Below are 15,530 nucleotides of genomic sequence, written 5' to 3' on the forward strand. Positions count from 1 at the left end.
GTTAATTAATTAATTATACCTTGGATCTTGAGGAAATATTGCACGTGGTCTTCTGCATGTTGCACCCTTTGTAATTAGTATTTTTCAGGATGGATCACGTTGGGAGGAAACGTAACGGGAGACACGCGTCATAGGCTACGCCGCGTTGGCTTGCAACAGTTGAGAAAAGTTTTAGACCCCCCTTCCCTACCACCGTATGTTTTTGTTGGGGGAAAAGTTGTGGGTAGCTGGTCGTGTGAATGTTGCGTGTGCGTGGTCTTCACCCCCTCGCCATAGAGAAATGATTGATTTTCTATTAGGTAGATAAAAACTTCAGGGAGAGGTGCTTCAACTTTTACATTTTGTTCGTTCTGACCAAGGCTAAGCTTACTGGCCAACGTCGTAGGCTACTAGCGTTTCACCTCACCCCCCTTCTTGTTAGCCAGCTTGCTGCTAGCCATTCTCTCTTCCATAGTTTTGTGGGACAGCTGAGAAAAGGAGCTGGCGAAATGGCGGAAACTAAAATAATATACCACATCGACGAGGAGGAGACGCCGTATTTGGTGAAGATCCCCATCCCTGCTGAAAATATTACTTTATTGGATTTTAAACAGGTCTTGAACAAGCCCAACTACAAATTCTTCTTCAAGTCTATGGACCAGGACTTCGGGTGAGTGAGTGGCAGACAGTGATTGTGCGCGTAGTCCATGCAAAAGAGGTCTCACGATTCACACAAAGCAGTCATCTGAGTTGATACAATGTTGCAAAATCCCTCTCCTCTTGGCTGCCACTCCCAAAACAGAATTGTTGCTATTCTTTGTTACAAATGAACCCATTTGAGAGCTGCCAGATGATAATGCTCAGAGTTTAGCCTACAATGCTCACATGATACAATTGCCTGTCAGTTGTCATTACGAAAATGAATACAATAAAAAGGTGGATAGTTTAAATGTTGATGCATAGTAGAATACGTGGGATTCGTGTAATGATATTTTAGCCTAGATCAGCTAAATTATATAAGGTGACAATTGCTCGGCCTGTGATTTGTGCAATTTCATTTGGCCCGCATGTTCTAATGTTAGCACCATTCAATTCAATGTTACCAAATGTCCGGTGATGTTAGCCAGTTTTCTGAATGATTGTCGCCTATCTATCAAAAGGGAGGGGAATGGGGTGATTGTGCGAAGAATGAAACCATTCCATTCGCCTACCTATCTATTCACCACCCCACCCTTCACCCATGGCCATAGCATAGAGCAAGAATATTCGAATATGGCTGAAAACATAACTACCTGCATAACAGCTTATCCATCCACAGTGTCACTGCAATGGAGAAATACAACTTCTCTCACGTTGCTTTACTCTCCACTAATCCTCATCCCTCTCTCTCCACTCCATCATCTTGTAAAATCCTCAGTTTTTCTTCCTTTTGGGACACCAGCCAGGTTTTTGTCTCCCTTTACACCCTGGCCTGGTCTGCTAGCAACCCTTTTATACTGCCCCTCTCTCTCCTTTCTCCCTGCTAAATCCTCTAGACTGTAAGAGCTGTCTCCTCGATCAATTAATCTTTCTTTGGTGGCTGGTTTGTCTGTTGTGCATTTCTCTAAGTTGAATGGAATGCGTGTGTATGGTGAGTTTGCCTTATGAGACCGAGGGCTTCTGTTAAACGCATTGCAGTTAAAACTGCCCTTCAATGATTTTCCTTTCAGTATCTTAAATCACACTAAGATTTACCATCAGAATGTAGACTGGGTTACTATAGGTATACTTATGCTATTCCACTATAGGCCTACGTTAATAGCCACAGTTAGTAAAACCTAGTTCAGTTAAATAATTGTTTATTACTGTACAGAAACCTTTGGCTTTCAGGTAGAGCTTATAGGGCCTAGGTCATACAAAGTGTAGAAATGAAAACACTATTCTAGACCAGCCCTCAAAGAGACCACAAAAAATACATTTAACTGTTCCTTAGGATCTCGCCTAAGTAAGTGTGTATTAGTGTGTTTAGTTTCCCTCAGTGTGAGCCAGCTGTCAGGCTGACTGTGTGTGGCAGTCAGACCAGCGTGGAGCAGGCCAGGGGGACCTGGGGTTGGAGAGAGGCCATTTGCTGGTTGTCTGGGGCAGAGTCAACAGGAAGAGAGGGAAAGAGAGAAAGCAGGAGGGTGGGGGTGGTGCATAGGGGTTTTGGGTGTGCTGCTGAAATCTCTGTGTTGGAGGGGGGAAGGGGGTGGGTCAGTGATTAGCCTAGATGGGAGAAAAGAGATGCAACAATGTGTGTTTGTGTTGTGTGAGGAATAAATAACAGCTCAGATGTGGTGGGGGCAAGAATTTCAGATTTAGTATTCCGAAAGGATTCTGAATTTGTGAGATGTTAAGAGTGTGTTAAATAGCTTGAGGTGAGGTCATTTGTTTGTTTGGGACACTGAGGTATGAGGAGAATTACTCTGTTAGGAGAATGTTGCATCTATTTGTCCATTTTCTGGATGCCAGACGACTTCAGAGAGAGAGAGAGAGAGAGAGAGAGAAAGTAGCTAAAGATGAGAAAGAGGAAGCAGAAGAAAAGAGACACAGGCGACGTGAGGAAAAAGATTCACTAACCCAGCAGAAAACCAGAAAACCTTCTGTGACAAATTTCCTAACTGCCCACTACAATCTGGCCCTGTGCTAACACTCACCCACAAAACCAGCCCTGAACAGCTGCTTACAAAACCCTAGTGGGGCCTACCAAGCTAACCACACCACGCACAGACACAAGAGGAGACATAGAGGCGAATGAAGCTGAAAAAGACCTCCACAGTAACTCTTGAGGACTCTGAACAGCCAAGTGTCCCTCTTTAGTAGCACTTGTGTCCAGTCCTTAGTACTTCTGTAATAACATGGTGTCTGAAAGAGAAATTATACGGGAGATGTTAATTCACAGACATTGTTGGGATGTGGGAGGAAAGAATAGTCAGACAGGCAACTCTCGAAAGAACCCATCTAGTGGTCTCTTACAGTTGTAGTTTGTTAGGAGTGTGTGTGTGTCCATTTCTTACCTCCTGCTTTGAATAGGCCTAATGATGGTGAGTCATTGTGGAATGCCCACAAACAAAGCCGTCTCCATATGTGTAGCGGTATGTGTTGAGTCTCTCTGTGTGTGGTTGTTGAATCACAACCTCTGTATTAGGGATGGGCATGATTAATCGACGATCGATTAATTGATCATTAGAATTTCGTCGATGACATTATTTTTTTAGTCGATGAAACTAGGCTTCGCGTCGTGCCAAACAACTCCCCTTACCTGTTGTAAAATCAGCGAAACCCTCGGCCTCTTGGGGCTTATTGCTTAATTTTACCACACGGGGGCAATATTTGAAAAAAAACGCCACAGGCCTACTCAGTTACCTGCGAGTTTCCGTGTATTTCAAAAGTAATCATGAAGAGGTCACGGCGAAGTTTGGTGTGGGACCATTTTGTTTTAAAAAAAATTGTTTAAAAAAAGGTACCTGTGCATCACGGCAACGTCGGTCCCCTCAGAGCGGGTGTTTTCGGCGGCTGGACTAACGGTCACCAGGCTGCAGTCGCGTCTGACCCCAGAGCATGTTAACATGCTCATCTTTCTCAACAAAAATCAGTAGACTGGTGCTGAAGTTGTATGTGAGTTACTGGTTATTTTTTATGAAGCTTTGTTAATAAGCCTAATTCATTGTTGGGTAGGCTAATCTCCCTCTTTCTCGACTTGGTGCCTTTTTTGATAGTTTTGAGTTACATTTGGCAAAACCTGTCCGACCTAAGTATTATATATTTTTGGTTAAGTTATTGTTTAACATGATTGTTTTTTTTTTTAATATTATTATTATTTTGGAAAAAAAACGAGGGTCAGTTGTGTTTATAAGCACCGGCTTAGCTGCAGGCTCCGCTGCTAGAGCACAGCAGCGCGTATCTTCAATTGAACGGATCCGGTTTAACTGCCACAAGAGTTGTTCATCTTGTAATAAAGATCTCAATGAGGAAAACACGCTGTGTTTTTGTATTTTCATTGCATTTTGAATATAGCCTATAAATAGTGAATTTTAATATAAAAATATTAATGATTAATCGAAAATCGATCGTTAATTCTCCCGACGATCGACTAAGACAATTTAGTCGAATGCCCATCCCTACTCTGTATGACCTGGTTTCTCACTGGCCCTCCTCTGTCTCCTCAGGGTCGTGAAGGAGGAGATCTCAGACGAAAGTGCCAAGCTACCCTGCTTCAACGGGAGAGTGGTGTCATGGGTAAGAGTGGACAGTAAAAGAGAACAGGAGAAGAGCACAGAGGGAGGGGCAACTCCAGAATCGATTTAAAAAAAAAAGGAGGACTGCAGGACTGTTAGGACTGCATTGTAAAGTTAGGATCCTAGAACTTGTAGATTACTGCTAAAATGGACACAGCAGCTCTCATATGTATGCTGCTCCCTAAGTGAGCTTTGATCCAGAGCCATAGAGTAAGGCAAAGTCAGTTTGAGATTCTGCATTTAACGGGCGTCATGTTGGCGCCAAGCATTCTAAGACTATTACATGATCTAGTAAGAATGCAAATTAGAATGTTCTTGTCATGGACCATTGGGTGCCAACATGGCGGACAGTTTGCCAAACTCTTTACTCTGCATCTTTTTTCTATATGGCTCTGATTTGAACAAACAAAATGTGAAACCATAAATGAGGAGAAGTAGTGTTTTGTAATATCTGGTTTGTGACATTTGAAAACATAGAGTAACTTGCCCGTTATCATCTCAACTCTGTCTATGATCAGGCTTTACCTTACTCTGGCCTTAACCATGTATAGCTGGAGACAAAACATTGTGACTTGCCCCAGATAAGAGGACAGGGACAAAAGCATCTGCTAAGTGCATAAGAAGAAGCCAGGGGGTGGATTAAAAGAGTCAGACAAAGAGAGGAGGCCACAGGGACTGATATGTGATAGTACTGTGGGGAGATGGAGGGATCCTAGAGAAGGAGTGTATCATTGTCACACAACCATTAGAGGAGAGAAAAAGACGGTCATTAAAGAAAGAAGAAAAAAAAGTGTTATACGTGGCACAATGCTGAGTCTACACTGGAAACTGAGGTTTAATTCAATTAAACCTGCTTTGTGATTACAGTAGCTCTTGTTTCCCCATGGTCATAATGGTCAATCACAGTGGTTTTGGGTAATAAAAAAAACAACACTATCTATGTAGACTCACTAGTAGATGCTACCAGTTTTCAGACTAAGAAGTATGTTTACATGGGCATTAATTTGTAAGCAAATAGTGTACATGCATTGCTATGGTGGTTGGTTTGTCAGCCCTTTTTTTGACAGCCATAGTCTTGACTCCTTGAATATGGATGGCTATTCCATGCACACTTTCTACAACTCTCTCTATGACTCCCACACACGCTGTAATTTCACTCTGAGGTGAAAAATGATAATTAGCTTTTTTAGAGGCTCCCTAATCAGATGCTTATTGCCTGGGTGTGTTTCCTCTTACCTTGCAGCCGTGTGCGTGTATGTGTCTTGTGTCGCACTCTTGTTGTTTAAGGGAGGAGGGAGGCGGGTTATGTGTTATGTATGGATTGCATTTCAGTTTGCCCCTGAGATTTTCATCTGAAAAGATTAAAGATGTTTGTGTGCCAAAGCAATTGACATCTTACCCCCTTTTCTCCCACCCTGACCATCTCCCTCTCTTTCCCCGCCTTTAATTTCTTTCTCCTTTTCTCCCTTCCTCTCAATTTGTGTTCACTCTTCCTCTTTCCTTATCAACCTTTGTTTCCCCTCTTTTTCCATCACCCCTCTTTTGTCTCCTTTATTCTCATCATTCTCTTTCTCAAATGTTCTCCCTTCCCACTTTCCCTCCATCCCTCTCTCTTGCTCACCCACTCTCTCCATTCCCTTCTCTCCTTCTCAGTTGGTATCATCAGACACCCCTGCCACAGAAACGCCAGCTGCAGCCCCCCCAGTGGAGGTCCGGGCCCAACCCTCGCCCCCTCCCCCGCCTCTGCCACCCCCACCCGTTGAGAGGATGGGGGGAATCGGAGACTCAAGACCCCCATCCTTTCAGTAAGCCATACACACACACACACACACACACACCTCCCTCCCTCAGTCATAACATCAGTGTCCTTCTCTACTGTATCTGACTGAATACCTCACTCCCTCCAGTATTTAGTTACCTGCTGTTACAGTTAATACAACCGCCATTTGAACAATTTGATCTGAAGCTGTGCCACTCATTCACAGCAGCACCTGTTCTGGGAACAGGTTTCAGTATATTGTCTAGCCTAGATCCTGAGATGTACTGTGATCCATTGCTACCTATTCACACACTTTGTATAGTGTCTTCATGGACTGTAATATGAGCAGTATGCTAGGAGGGGTTATGCATTAAGTGCTGTTTGTGGTTTATTAGATAATGTATGTCACAGAGCTCCAGAGTATGACCATGGCTCATTGTTTTTATCTGTAGTCCCTGGGCAAGTAAAAAACAGATATAACAACGATACAATATCCATAATGACACAGTCCACTCATCCTCTCCTCTCTTCACAGTCCCAATGCAGCAGGCAGTGTGGATACCCTGGACGACCAGACAGAGACAGAGTCTGTGGTGTCCTTCAGGAGAGAGAGGCCCAGACACAGGGAGAGCATGGAGCAACACGGTGAGGATGACTGCTGTAGCACTAACTAACAGTGCTTCATGCTTATGTGTATGCTTGAAGGGATAGTTCACTCCAAACATGAAATAAACCAGACATTTCAGCGGAAACTTTGTTGCTTGCCACAGCCTCATAAGCTTGTCATTGTTTTAGCGGCACTTTACATGAATAAACATTTATAGTGAATCTCTCTCCTCTCTCTCTCTCTCTCTCTCTGATGCCCCAGGCCCTCGGGTAAACGGACAAAGCCGCCTGGAGCGCCACCTAGCTGGCTACGAGAGCGCGTCTACGGTCATGAGCAGTGAACTGGACACGACCAGCTTCTGTGATTCTGAGGATGACGACACCATGAGCAGGTGAGAGGTGAACTGAGGGAAGGTGCGAGAGAGAGTGGAAAGAATGAGTGATGGGTAAAAGAAGGAGTGTTGTGGAGAAAGCTAATTCTCAAGGCATCCACCATGTTGCTTTCATCTATCGTGTTCTTAGATCAGTGTTTGTGTGAAGGAAGAGGGGACATGGAGGAGAGGAAGCTACTTAAGACCATTGAGATGCACCCAGAGACCCCTGGTCTGATGTGTCTGTCTTGACCCTTCACTCCACAGGTTCAGCAGCTCCACAGAGCAGAGCACTGCCTCGCGGCTCCTCAAACGTCACCGTCGACGCAGGAAACAGCGCCCCCCAAGACTGGAGAGGGTAATACATTGACCTTCAGAAAGTTTCCAAAGTCAAGAAATGAGTTGTTGATGCAACACTTTAAAGTCAAATAGTGATCATCATGGTAGATGGGAGTTAGAGCCTGTAAAAGAACAGTGAAGTGGTGATGTCATTGGGTTGGCTATGTTTTTATTGTATTCTCTTTCTTCATTGGTCCTAGGCTTCGTCCTTCAGTAGTGTGACAGACTCCACCATGTCCCTGAACATCATCACCATCACACTCAACATGGGTCTGTATCCTCCTCCACAACACTCCTCTCTTTCTACTGTGTCTCCCACCTTCTCTTTATCTATTTGTCTATCACTTTGTCATTTGCTGTCCTACCGATTGTTTTATGCAGGATTCAGCATCCTCTGTGTCCTTTGAAGCAAGCATGTTGCTTGAAATTGTAGGAACGTCATAAAAACACAACCCGATGATACAGTTGTGGTTAGAAGTTTACATACACTTGTAAAGAACATGTATTTCATGGCAGTCTTGAGTTTCCAATCATTTCTACAACTCTTATTTTTCTGTGATGGATTGATTGGAGCACATACTTCTTTGTCACAAAAAACATTCATGAAGTTTGGTTCTTTTATGAATTTATTATGGGTCTTCTGAAAATGTGACAAAATCTGCTGGGTCAAAAATATACATACAGCAATGCTAATATTTGGTTAAATGTCCCTTGGCCATTTTCACCTCAATTAGACGCTTTTGGTAGCCATCCACAAGCTTCTGGCAAGCTTCTGGTTGAATCTTTGACCACTCCTCTTAACAGAATCGGTGCAGTTCAACTAAATTCGTTGGCTTTCTGACATGGACTTGTTTCTTCAGCACACTCCACATGTTCTCGATGGGGTTTAAGTCAGGACTTTGTGAAGGCCATTCTAAGACCTTAATTCTAGCCTGATTTGGCCATTCCTTTACCACGTTTGATCTGTGTTTGGGGTCATTGTCCTGTTGGAACACCCAACTACGTCCAAGACCCAACCTTCTGGCTGATAATTTTAGGTTTTCCTGAAGAATTTGGAGGTAATCCTCCTTCTTCATTATTCCATTTACTTTCTGTAAAGCACCAGTCCCACTGGCAGCAAAACAGGCCCAGAGCATAATACTACCACCACCATGCTTGACGGTAGGTATGGTGTTCTTGGGGTGAAAGGCCTCACCTTCCCATATTTCTGGTCATTGTGGCAAAATAGCTCAATTTTTGTTTCATCTGATCACATAACTTTCCTCCAGAAGGCCTTTTCTTTGTCCATGTGATCAGCAGCAAACTTCAGTCGAGCTTTAAGGTGCCACTTCTGGAGCAACGGCTTCCTTCTTGCACGGCAGCCTCTCAGCCCATGGCGATGTAAAACACGCTTGACTGTGGACACTGACACCTGTGTTCCAGCAGCTTCTAATTCATGGCAGACCTGCTTTTTGGTAGTTCTTGGTTGACTCTTGACCATCCTGACCAATTTTCTCTCAGCAGCAGGTGATAGCTTGCGTTTTCTTCCTGATCGTGGCAGTGACACAACTGTGCCATGCATTTTATACTTACAAACAATTGTTTGCAAAGTTGATCTTGGGAGCTGTAGCTCCTTTGAAATGGCTCCAAGTGCCTTTCCTGACTTGTTCAAGTCAATGATGAGCTTTTTCAGATCCGTGCTGAGCTCCTTAGACTTTCCCATTGTAGCGTTTTTGGCTGAATGTAATGAGTGTATCAAACGAGCCCTATTTAAATGGGCTGAAATAAGTCACCAGCTGTAGTCAATCATAATCACTCATAAGAAGTTAAGAGGCCATGCTACAAAGCAAATTTGATTGACACAACTTTCTACATCACCAAAATTGATAATTCAAGGTGCTGTATGTATATTTTTGACCCAGCAGATTCTGTCACATTTTCAGAAGACCCATAATAAATTCATAAAAGAACCAAACTTCATGAATGTTTTTTGTGACAAAGAAGTATGTGCTTCAATCAATCCATCACAGAAAAATAAGAGTTGTAGAAATGATTGGAAACTCAAGACTGCCATGACATACATGTTCTTTACAAGTGTATGTAAACTTCTGACCACAACTGTATTTCCCCCTACAAGTCTGCCCTGGGATCCCAACCTCTCACCAACCACCCTGTCGTGTCTCCATCTCTCCTCCCACAGAGAAGTACAACTTCCTGGGCATCAGCATCGTGGGCCAGAGCAATGAGAGAGGTGATGGAGGGATCTACATCGGCTCCATCATGAAGGGAGGGGCCGTAGCCGCTGATGGGCGCATCGAACCCGGGGACATGCTTCTACAGGTGAGGGCTTGGGGAGCTGAGTCCTTCTCTGCATCTCAATGGTCTACAGTTTCTTCCTCCCCACTCCTCACCCTCGTCAGCACTCACTGTTCACCAGCGGTCTCACTGCTCTGAGATTTAGTTGGTGAGGTTTCCACTGCTAACTGAATGTCTACTCCTCATCTCCCCGCCAAAGGTGAACGACATCAACTTTGAGAACATGAGCAATGATGACGCGGTACGAGTCCTGAGGGAGATTGTGCATAAACCAGGGTGAGTCTGACTTTGTACTTCTAGTACAATACCTGGTCAGACCTGATATGATGATGCTGACGCTGACCCTCTCTCCCTCAGACCCATCATCCTGACAGTGGCTAAGTGCTGGGACCCCTCACCTCAGGGCTACTTCACCCTCCCACGCAGTGAGTTACACTAGGACCCCAAACTGACTCTACTGCATACCTTCACCAGTAGAGCTGTTCATTCAACCAGTCTGTGGGAATTCAAGATATGTGGTCCATGTTGTCTTAACCCGCCTGTGTATTAGAATAACCTTACATCCCCCCCTCTCTCTCCCCTCCCCCCCTGCCACTCTCTGTAGATGAGCCCATTCGGCCTATAGACCCAGCAGCATGGGTGAGTCACTCTGTGGCTTTAACGGGGACCTACCCTCCCTACCCTGGCAGCTCCTCCCTCAGCACCATCACCTCCAACTCCTCTGTCACAGAGACAGAACGTGAGTAGTACCCCTGTCTCTATCTACCTTATCTGTTTGTTGTTTTCTACCTTTCTGTCTTTTCAACTCAATCTGTCTTCTCTTGTTTCTGTTTGTTGTCTTCATGTATGTATTTTTGGTGGTGTCTCTTTCAGGTTACTATGCCCTTTCTGTCCCTTTTTTACTCTCACTTTGTCTGCCTACGTCCCTTTGCTCTCAGCTCTCTCTCTGCTATCTCATTTTATTTTCGTCTCTCCATCCTATTGTCGTTTGCTAGGTAGTTCTACCAGACCTTGGCACAGGAATCTCTGTCCACATCTGTCTTTCTCTTCTTTTATGTGATGATTGATGGCTCTCTCCTTCCCTTTCACCCTTATTTGTTCTCTCTCTCTCCAGGTTTTGATGACTTCAACCTGTCCCTTCACTCTGACATGGCATCTGTGGCTAAAGCCATGGCGTCCCCTGAGTCAGGCCTGGAGGTCAGAGACAGGATGTGGCTCAAGATAACCATCCCCAACGCATTCCTGGGTGAGTGAGGGAGGGAGGCGGGAAGGAAAGGGAACAGTTGTGGGGTTTCATATAAATTTGAATTGAAAACGGGGGCAGAAAATATAAGGAACTCTGCATGTGCGTGCGTGTGTTTAATCTGGTTCTGTGTCCAGGCTCTGATGTGGTGGAGTGGCTGTACCACCACATTGAGGGTTTCCAGGACCGCCGTGAGGCCAGGAAGTACGCCAGCAACTTGCTGAAGGCTGGCTTCATCCGCCACACTGTCAATAAGATCACCTTCTCTGAGCAGTGCTACTATATCTTTGGAGACTTCAGCGACTGTGAGAACTGTGAGTAGAGGGGATGTCTGTCTTGCAACTAAACTTGATACTTATGGACCACAGATTTGAAACAAGTTGAGCAATACTCTTGCCACAAAATACACAATGAATAGGAAAACTTGAATGATTTTGAGTTGTAAAAAGATGGTTGTGTGTGATGGTCATCAATATTGCAATCTTTGTCCAAACCAGTTCTTTAACCAGTTACTTTTCTTTACCTCTTTCTCCCTCCCTTTCCCGGCCCCTCTCCCCCTCCCTCTCTCAGACATGGCCAACCTGTCTCTGAACGACAACGATGGCTCTAGTGGGGCTTCGGACCAGGACACCCTGGCCCCGCTACCCCTCCCGGGGGCCACCCCCTGGCCCCTGATGCACACCTTCCCCTACCAATACCCCCAGCCCTACTCCAGCCAGCCACCCCCCTACCACGAACTCTCCAGCTACAGCTTTGCACCAGGCAGCACCGGGAGCCAGCACAGTGAAGGTGAGCCAGGGGAAGAGGAAGGGGAGAGAGAAATGGGGGAAGACAGGCATTCTCAATAGTATAAAGTGACATCTCCTCCATGGCTTTATTTCCAACATCTGCACTGAATTACCTTAACAGCTAAAAGCAAAGTCTTGGTAGGCATCCACCATATTTCACCTACTTGTGCTTTCATGTCAGAATAGATAAGGGAGAGAGGGTGGAGGGGGGGGGGGGCAAGGAGAGGAAGCTGCTTTTAGACTATTTAGATGAAATTAAACTGTTATTGGTTGTGTGGGCTGGGAGGGTTGCAGTCTGGTGATAATTTGGAAGTAACCTGTTCTAACCCCTGTGTGTTCTCTCCTCAGGGAGCAGGAGCAGTGGGTCGACACGGAGCGAGGGCGAGAGGCGGCGGGGCAGTAAGGGGGGTCCAGGTAGCACAGTGGGGGGGAGTGGAGAGAAGTCCCCCTCGGGAGGAGGTGGCGGGGCAGACTCTCGCTCAGGCAGCGGAAGCGAATCGGAGTACTCCACCCGTAGCAGCCTGAGGCGGGACCATGGCTCAGCCACGCCCAGTGAGCACAGCCAAGCCTCCCAGCGATCACATCATCACCGTGCGCCACTGCAGCCCCACATGTCCCCCTATCCACCTGGCATGCCCCTGCCCTACAATCCCATGATGGTGATGATGGTGCCCCAGCACCCACACCCAGCTATGGGACACCCTCACCCACACTCTCACCCCCAGCTGCACCCCTCTACCCCCCTCCACCTGGGCCTGCCTCTACCTGCCTCTACCCCAGGGGGACCACCTGGAGCCCCCCCAACCCGTGACCTGGCGTCCGTGCCCCCTGAGCTGACCGCCTCACGCCAGTCCTTCCACCTTGCCATGGGCAACCCTAGTGAATTCTTTGTGGATGTTATGTAGTGGAAGAGGCTGGAAAAGTTATTGGGGTGTTCCAAATGATTGGTGTTGATCATTTCTACTCTGGTAAGAACAGGGTTCAACAGTGAGTGAGAGAAATGTTCTCACAATCTAACGGTAGCAAAATACATGAGCTGCATACGGGCTTGTTCCCTTTTTTATTTTTTAAACACTGTTCTACAAGCAGAGTTTGGATCTATGACTAGCCAGTCTCCTGACACAAAACAACATGCTGCTGGGCTTCATATCAATAGGAAACTCCCCTTCTGTTTTTATTTCTATTTCCAGACCTATTTGTTTGGTTACGCTTCTCACACTCCATATGTGAGGCAGTATGTGTTTTCTAACCGAGTTCGTTAGTAGCATCATGTTTGTTTTTCCTACATGGGAATGGGTGTGAGGAACAGTAGTAGTCATTCATTGAAATGACTGAAGAAATGAGCTCTGCTCACATGAATTACCATAAGTGCACTGACAGTGCTTGTACAGAGGACGTTTAGTGTTCTTAGATGCAATCCCCTAAAATGGAGATTAAACTGATCATACGTGCCTTGATTTACATTTATATAGGGATGGCATTTGAGAGGGTATCTTGAGCACCTTAGACACCGGTATTTCATTCACTCCTGCTCAACTCTGTTACCAACATGTTAACATGGGAGGTGTATTTTGAATTTGTGTGCCAACTATATATATTCTCTCTAAAGGACTTGCCTGTGTATATAATACCTCCCATGTCAATGCAAGAGTACAAAATAGTGAACTCTAATGTGAAACTCTAGATCAAACGATGACAGGCAGTTGATACTTCTGTCTAGTCATCAGTGAGTAGGACAGGTAAAGCAGTTTAGGTCTAGGACTATGTGGTATAGAAAATGGTACATGTGGAGAAAGAGGGCACACCAGAAACGGTACTTTTGGGATTTTATAAGGTATCTCTTCTAATAACTGTGATTCCTCTGAGCACTGCCACATATTTTGTATGTTACTGACCCACACGAAGCATCCATTTTGGACATGAAAGTGAATATAGATGATGTATAACCGAACCATAAAGGTGCTAAATGAAGAGTCAATATTTCAAAGAACAGCAGTGTCACCTTGAGGCGCCATATTGTTTGACTTCATATCGTCACTTTTTTGTTTCTGTATTTGAGAATAAATTTGTAATAGACAGATATTCCAAGACGTCTGTGTGTTTTGTTTGGATCGGTTAACTGAGAAATCTAAATTGCACTAACATTCCAGCTCAATCGATGACGGTATGCAAGTTGGTTTAGCCACTGAGATAGGAGGAGCCAGAGGGTTCACTCAGCATCCATTTCATTCCGCAATCTGGAAAAATAAGGACTGCCGTTTTTTCAATACTGGAAAACAATAGACAGGCTGTGAACATTCGTGTTTTACTGTTGTTTGCACCGTGTCCTTATTGGTTTTAGCTTAACGTGTGTAATGTCTACGTTCTTATGATCTCTTCGCCGAACAAGATGAAAGATGTTAGCCTATTTGTTAAAAAATGTATACTGTATACGTTTTTTAGACATGCGCAATCTGACGAAATCCTCTGCCCTTGTGAATAATTGCCGATACGCGTGAATAAAAACATGACACCATTTTCTTCCCATTTGCACTTCGTTGACCAGCTACTTTCATAAATTGATATTACGAAATATGAAACTGATAGCACTGACAAACCTCTCTGTGCATGCCTGCAGGGGCTACGTTGCTAGTTTCCGGGGTGGACATTTAACCATCTTCTAACTATAAAAACTCTTTGGTTTAGCTCTCGATAGAAAGAATCTCTTACCCCCCACATCGAGGTGCAAGTTTATTGCCTTAACTCCTCCCACTTCCAAGTCCAGAACGGAGACGTTCTGATGTTGACAAGTGGATTGACTGTCTAAACCCAACGTTGGTAATCGTTTGAAGTATAACATATTGCCACAATTCTAGCCTTGGGTTATAGTCTGGTAATGGAGTTCAGGGGAGACGAAACTCCAGCGCTAGCTAAGTCCTTGACATAACCTGCGAATATAGACATCATCATCACCTTCTATTCCTACACCTGGCTGTCATTCAAGGACACAGCTTCACCATTGTCATTAACGCTAGATAACTTGTTTGACAAACAAACAATAGCAAAACTATCTTGATACTTAGACGTTTTCTAGAAGCTGGCATACGACCATAGACTCCGAGGTCGGCAACCTCTTCCGCGACCCGAAATTAACAATCCGCGCAGGGTAAACAAATCATGCTGCGGAAAGTGAGCCTCAGTCCCGCGCTGTGTGGTAGTGTTCTGCGCATTCCGCCTGCCTTATCTGGGTAAGCAAAGCTATCTGTATCGGCTATTCTTTTAGTGTTATTAAGATCTTGGCTCATGTCTTTTTCAGTCTTAGTCACCCAAATTGTATGACATTTATGGCTTTATTTTTTCAGGTCTCAACGTCAAACCGGAACCGTAGCTGTCCAGAATGTCCGTCCCTACGCAAGTCAAGCGGCAGAGGTGACCAAATTTGAAATGTGTATAAAAATAACCACCAGATATGTCTAATGTAAATGTGTTACTGGCATATGGCAGTTACCCTTGATAGCTAAAAACAAAATGGCCAGATGTGTGCACCTGTCAGTCACTGTCAAATGCTGATGTGTGTGTATTGTAATTCTTCCACGACCTGCCGATCGTTGTCATGGAAATAACGTCGGTTCAGTTTGTCTGGTTATGTGTTGGAAAAATGAGTGAGCGAGAGGACGTGTCTTCATAAGCCCCCCCCCCCCCCCCCATCTGAATATGGGACAGAGTTCACGTTCGTCACATGACTCTTGGAACACAGATACTGTGCGGATCAGACTAGGTTATGCAACAGTATCACCTAGCTTCAATTTACTATCCTATCAAAGGAAGGAGGCAGTGAGGCTTAGGTTATTGCAATGTTCTGAAGTCACATTGTTTTGATCTCCAGTATTGTTATGACTTGTAAGTATCTAGTGT

At 44.9% G+C, this 15,530-nt stretch overlaps 1 protein-coding gene across 1 annotated transcript; it reads left to right on the plus strand.

Annotated features, from left to right (window-relative positions):
* The first annotated feature begins 217 nt into the window (after window positions 1-217).
* Window positions 218-14,117, plus strand: dvl2 (dishevelled segment polarity protein 2). Its single transcript, XM_083670801.1, has 15 exons — window positions 218-649; window positions 4,167-4,236; window positions 5,889-6,040; window positions 6,530-6,639; window positions 6,863-6,992; window positions 7,239-7,329; window positions 7,511-7,580; window positions 9,490-9,629; window positions 9,805-9,881; window positions 9,963-10,030; window positions 10,210-10,344; window positions 10,720-10,851; window positions 10,986-11,162; window positions 11,419-11,637; window positions 11,985-14,117. The coding sequence occupies exons 1-15, from the start codon at window positions 489-491 to the stop codon at window positions 12,539-12,541; spliced, it is 2,289 nt and encodes a 762-aa protein (XP_083526927.1). The 5' UTR covers window positions 218-488; the 3' UTR covers window positions 12,542-14,117.
* The last annotated feature ends 1,413 nt before the right edge of the window (window positions 14,118-15,530 follow it).

This window comes from Argentina silus (assembly GCF_951799395.1).
Source record: "Argentina silus genome assembly, chromosome: 1".
Classification (NCBI taxonomy): Eukaryota; Metazoa; Chordata; class Actinopteri; order Argentiniformes; family Argentinidae; genus Argentina; species Argentina silus.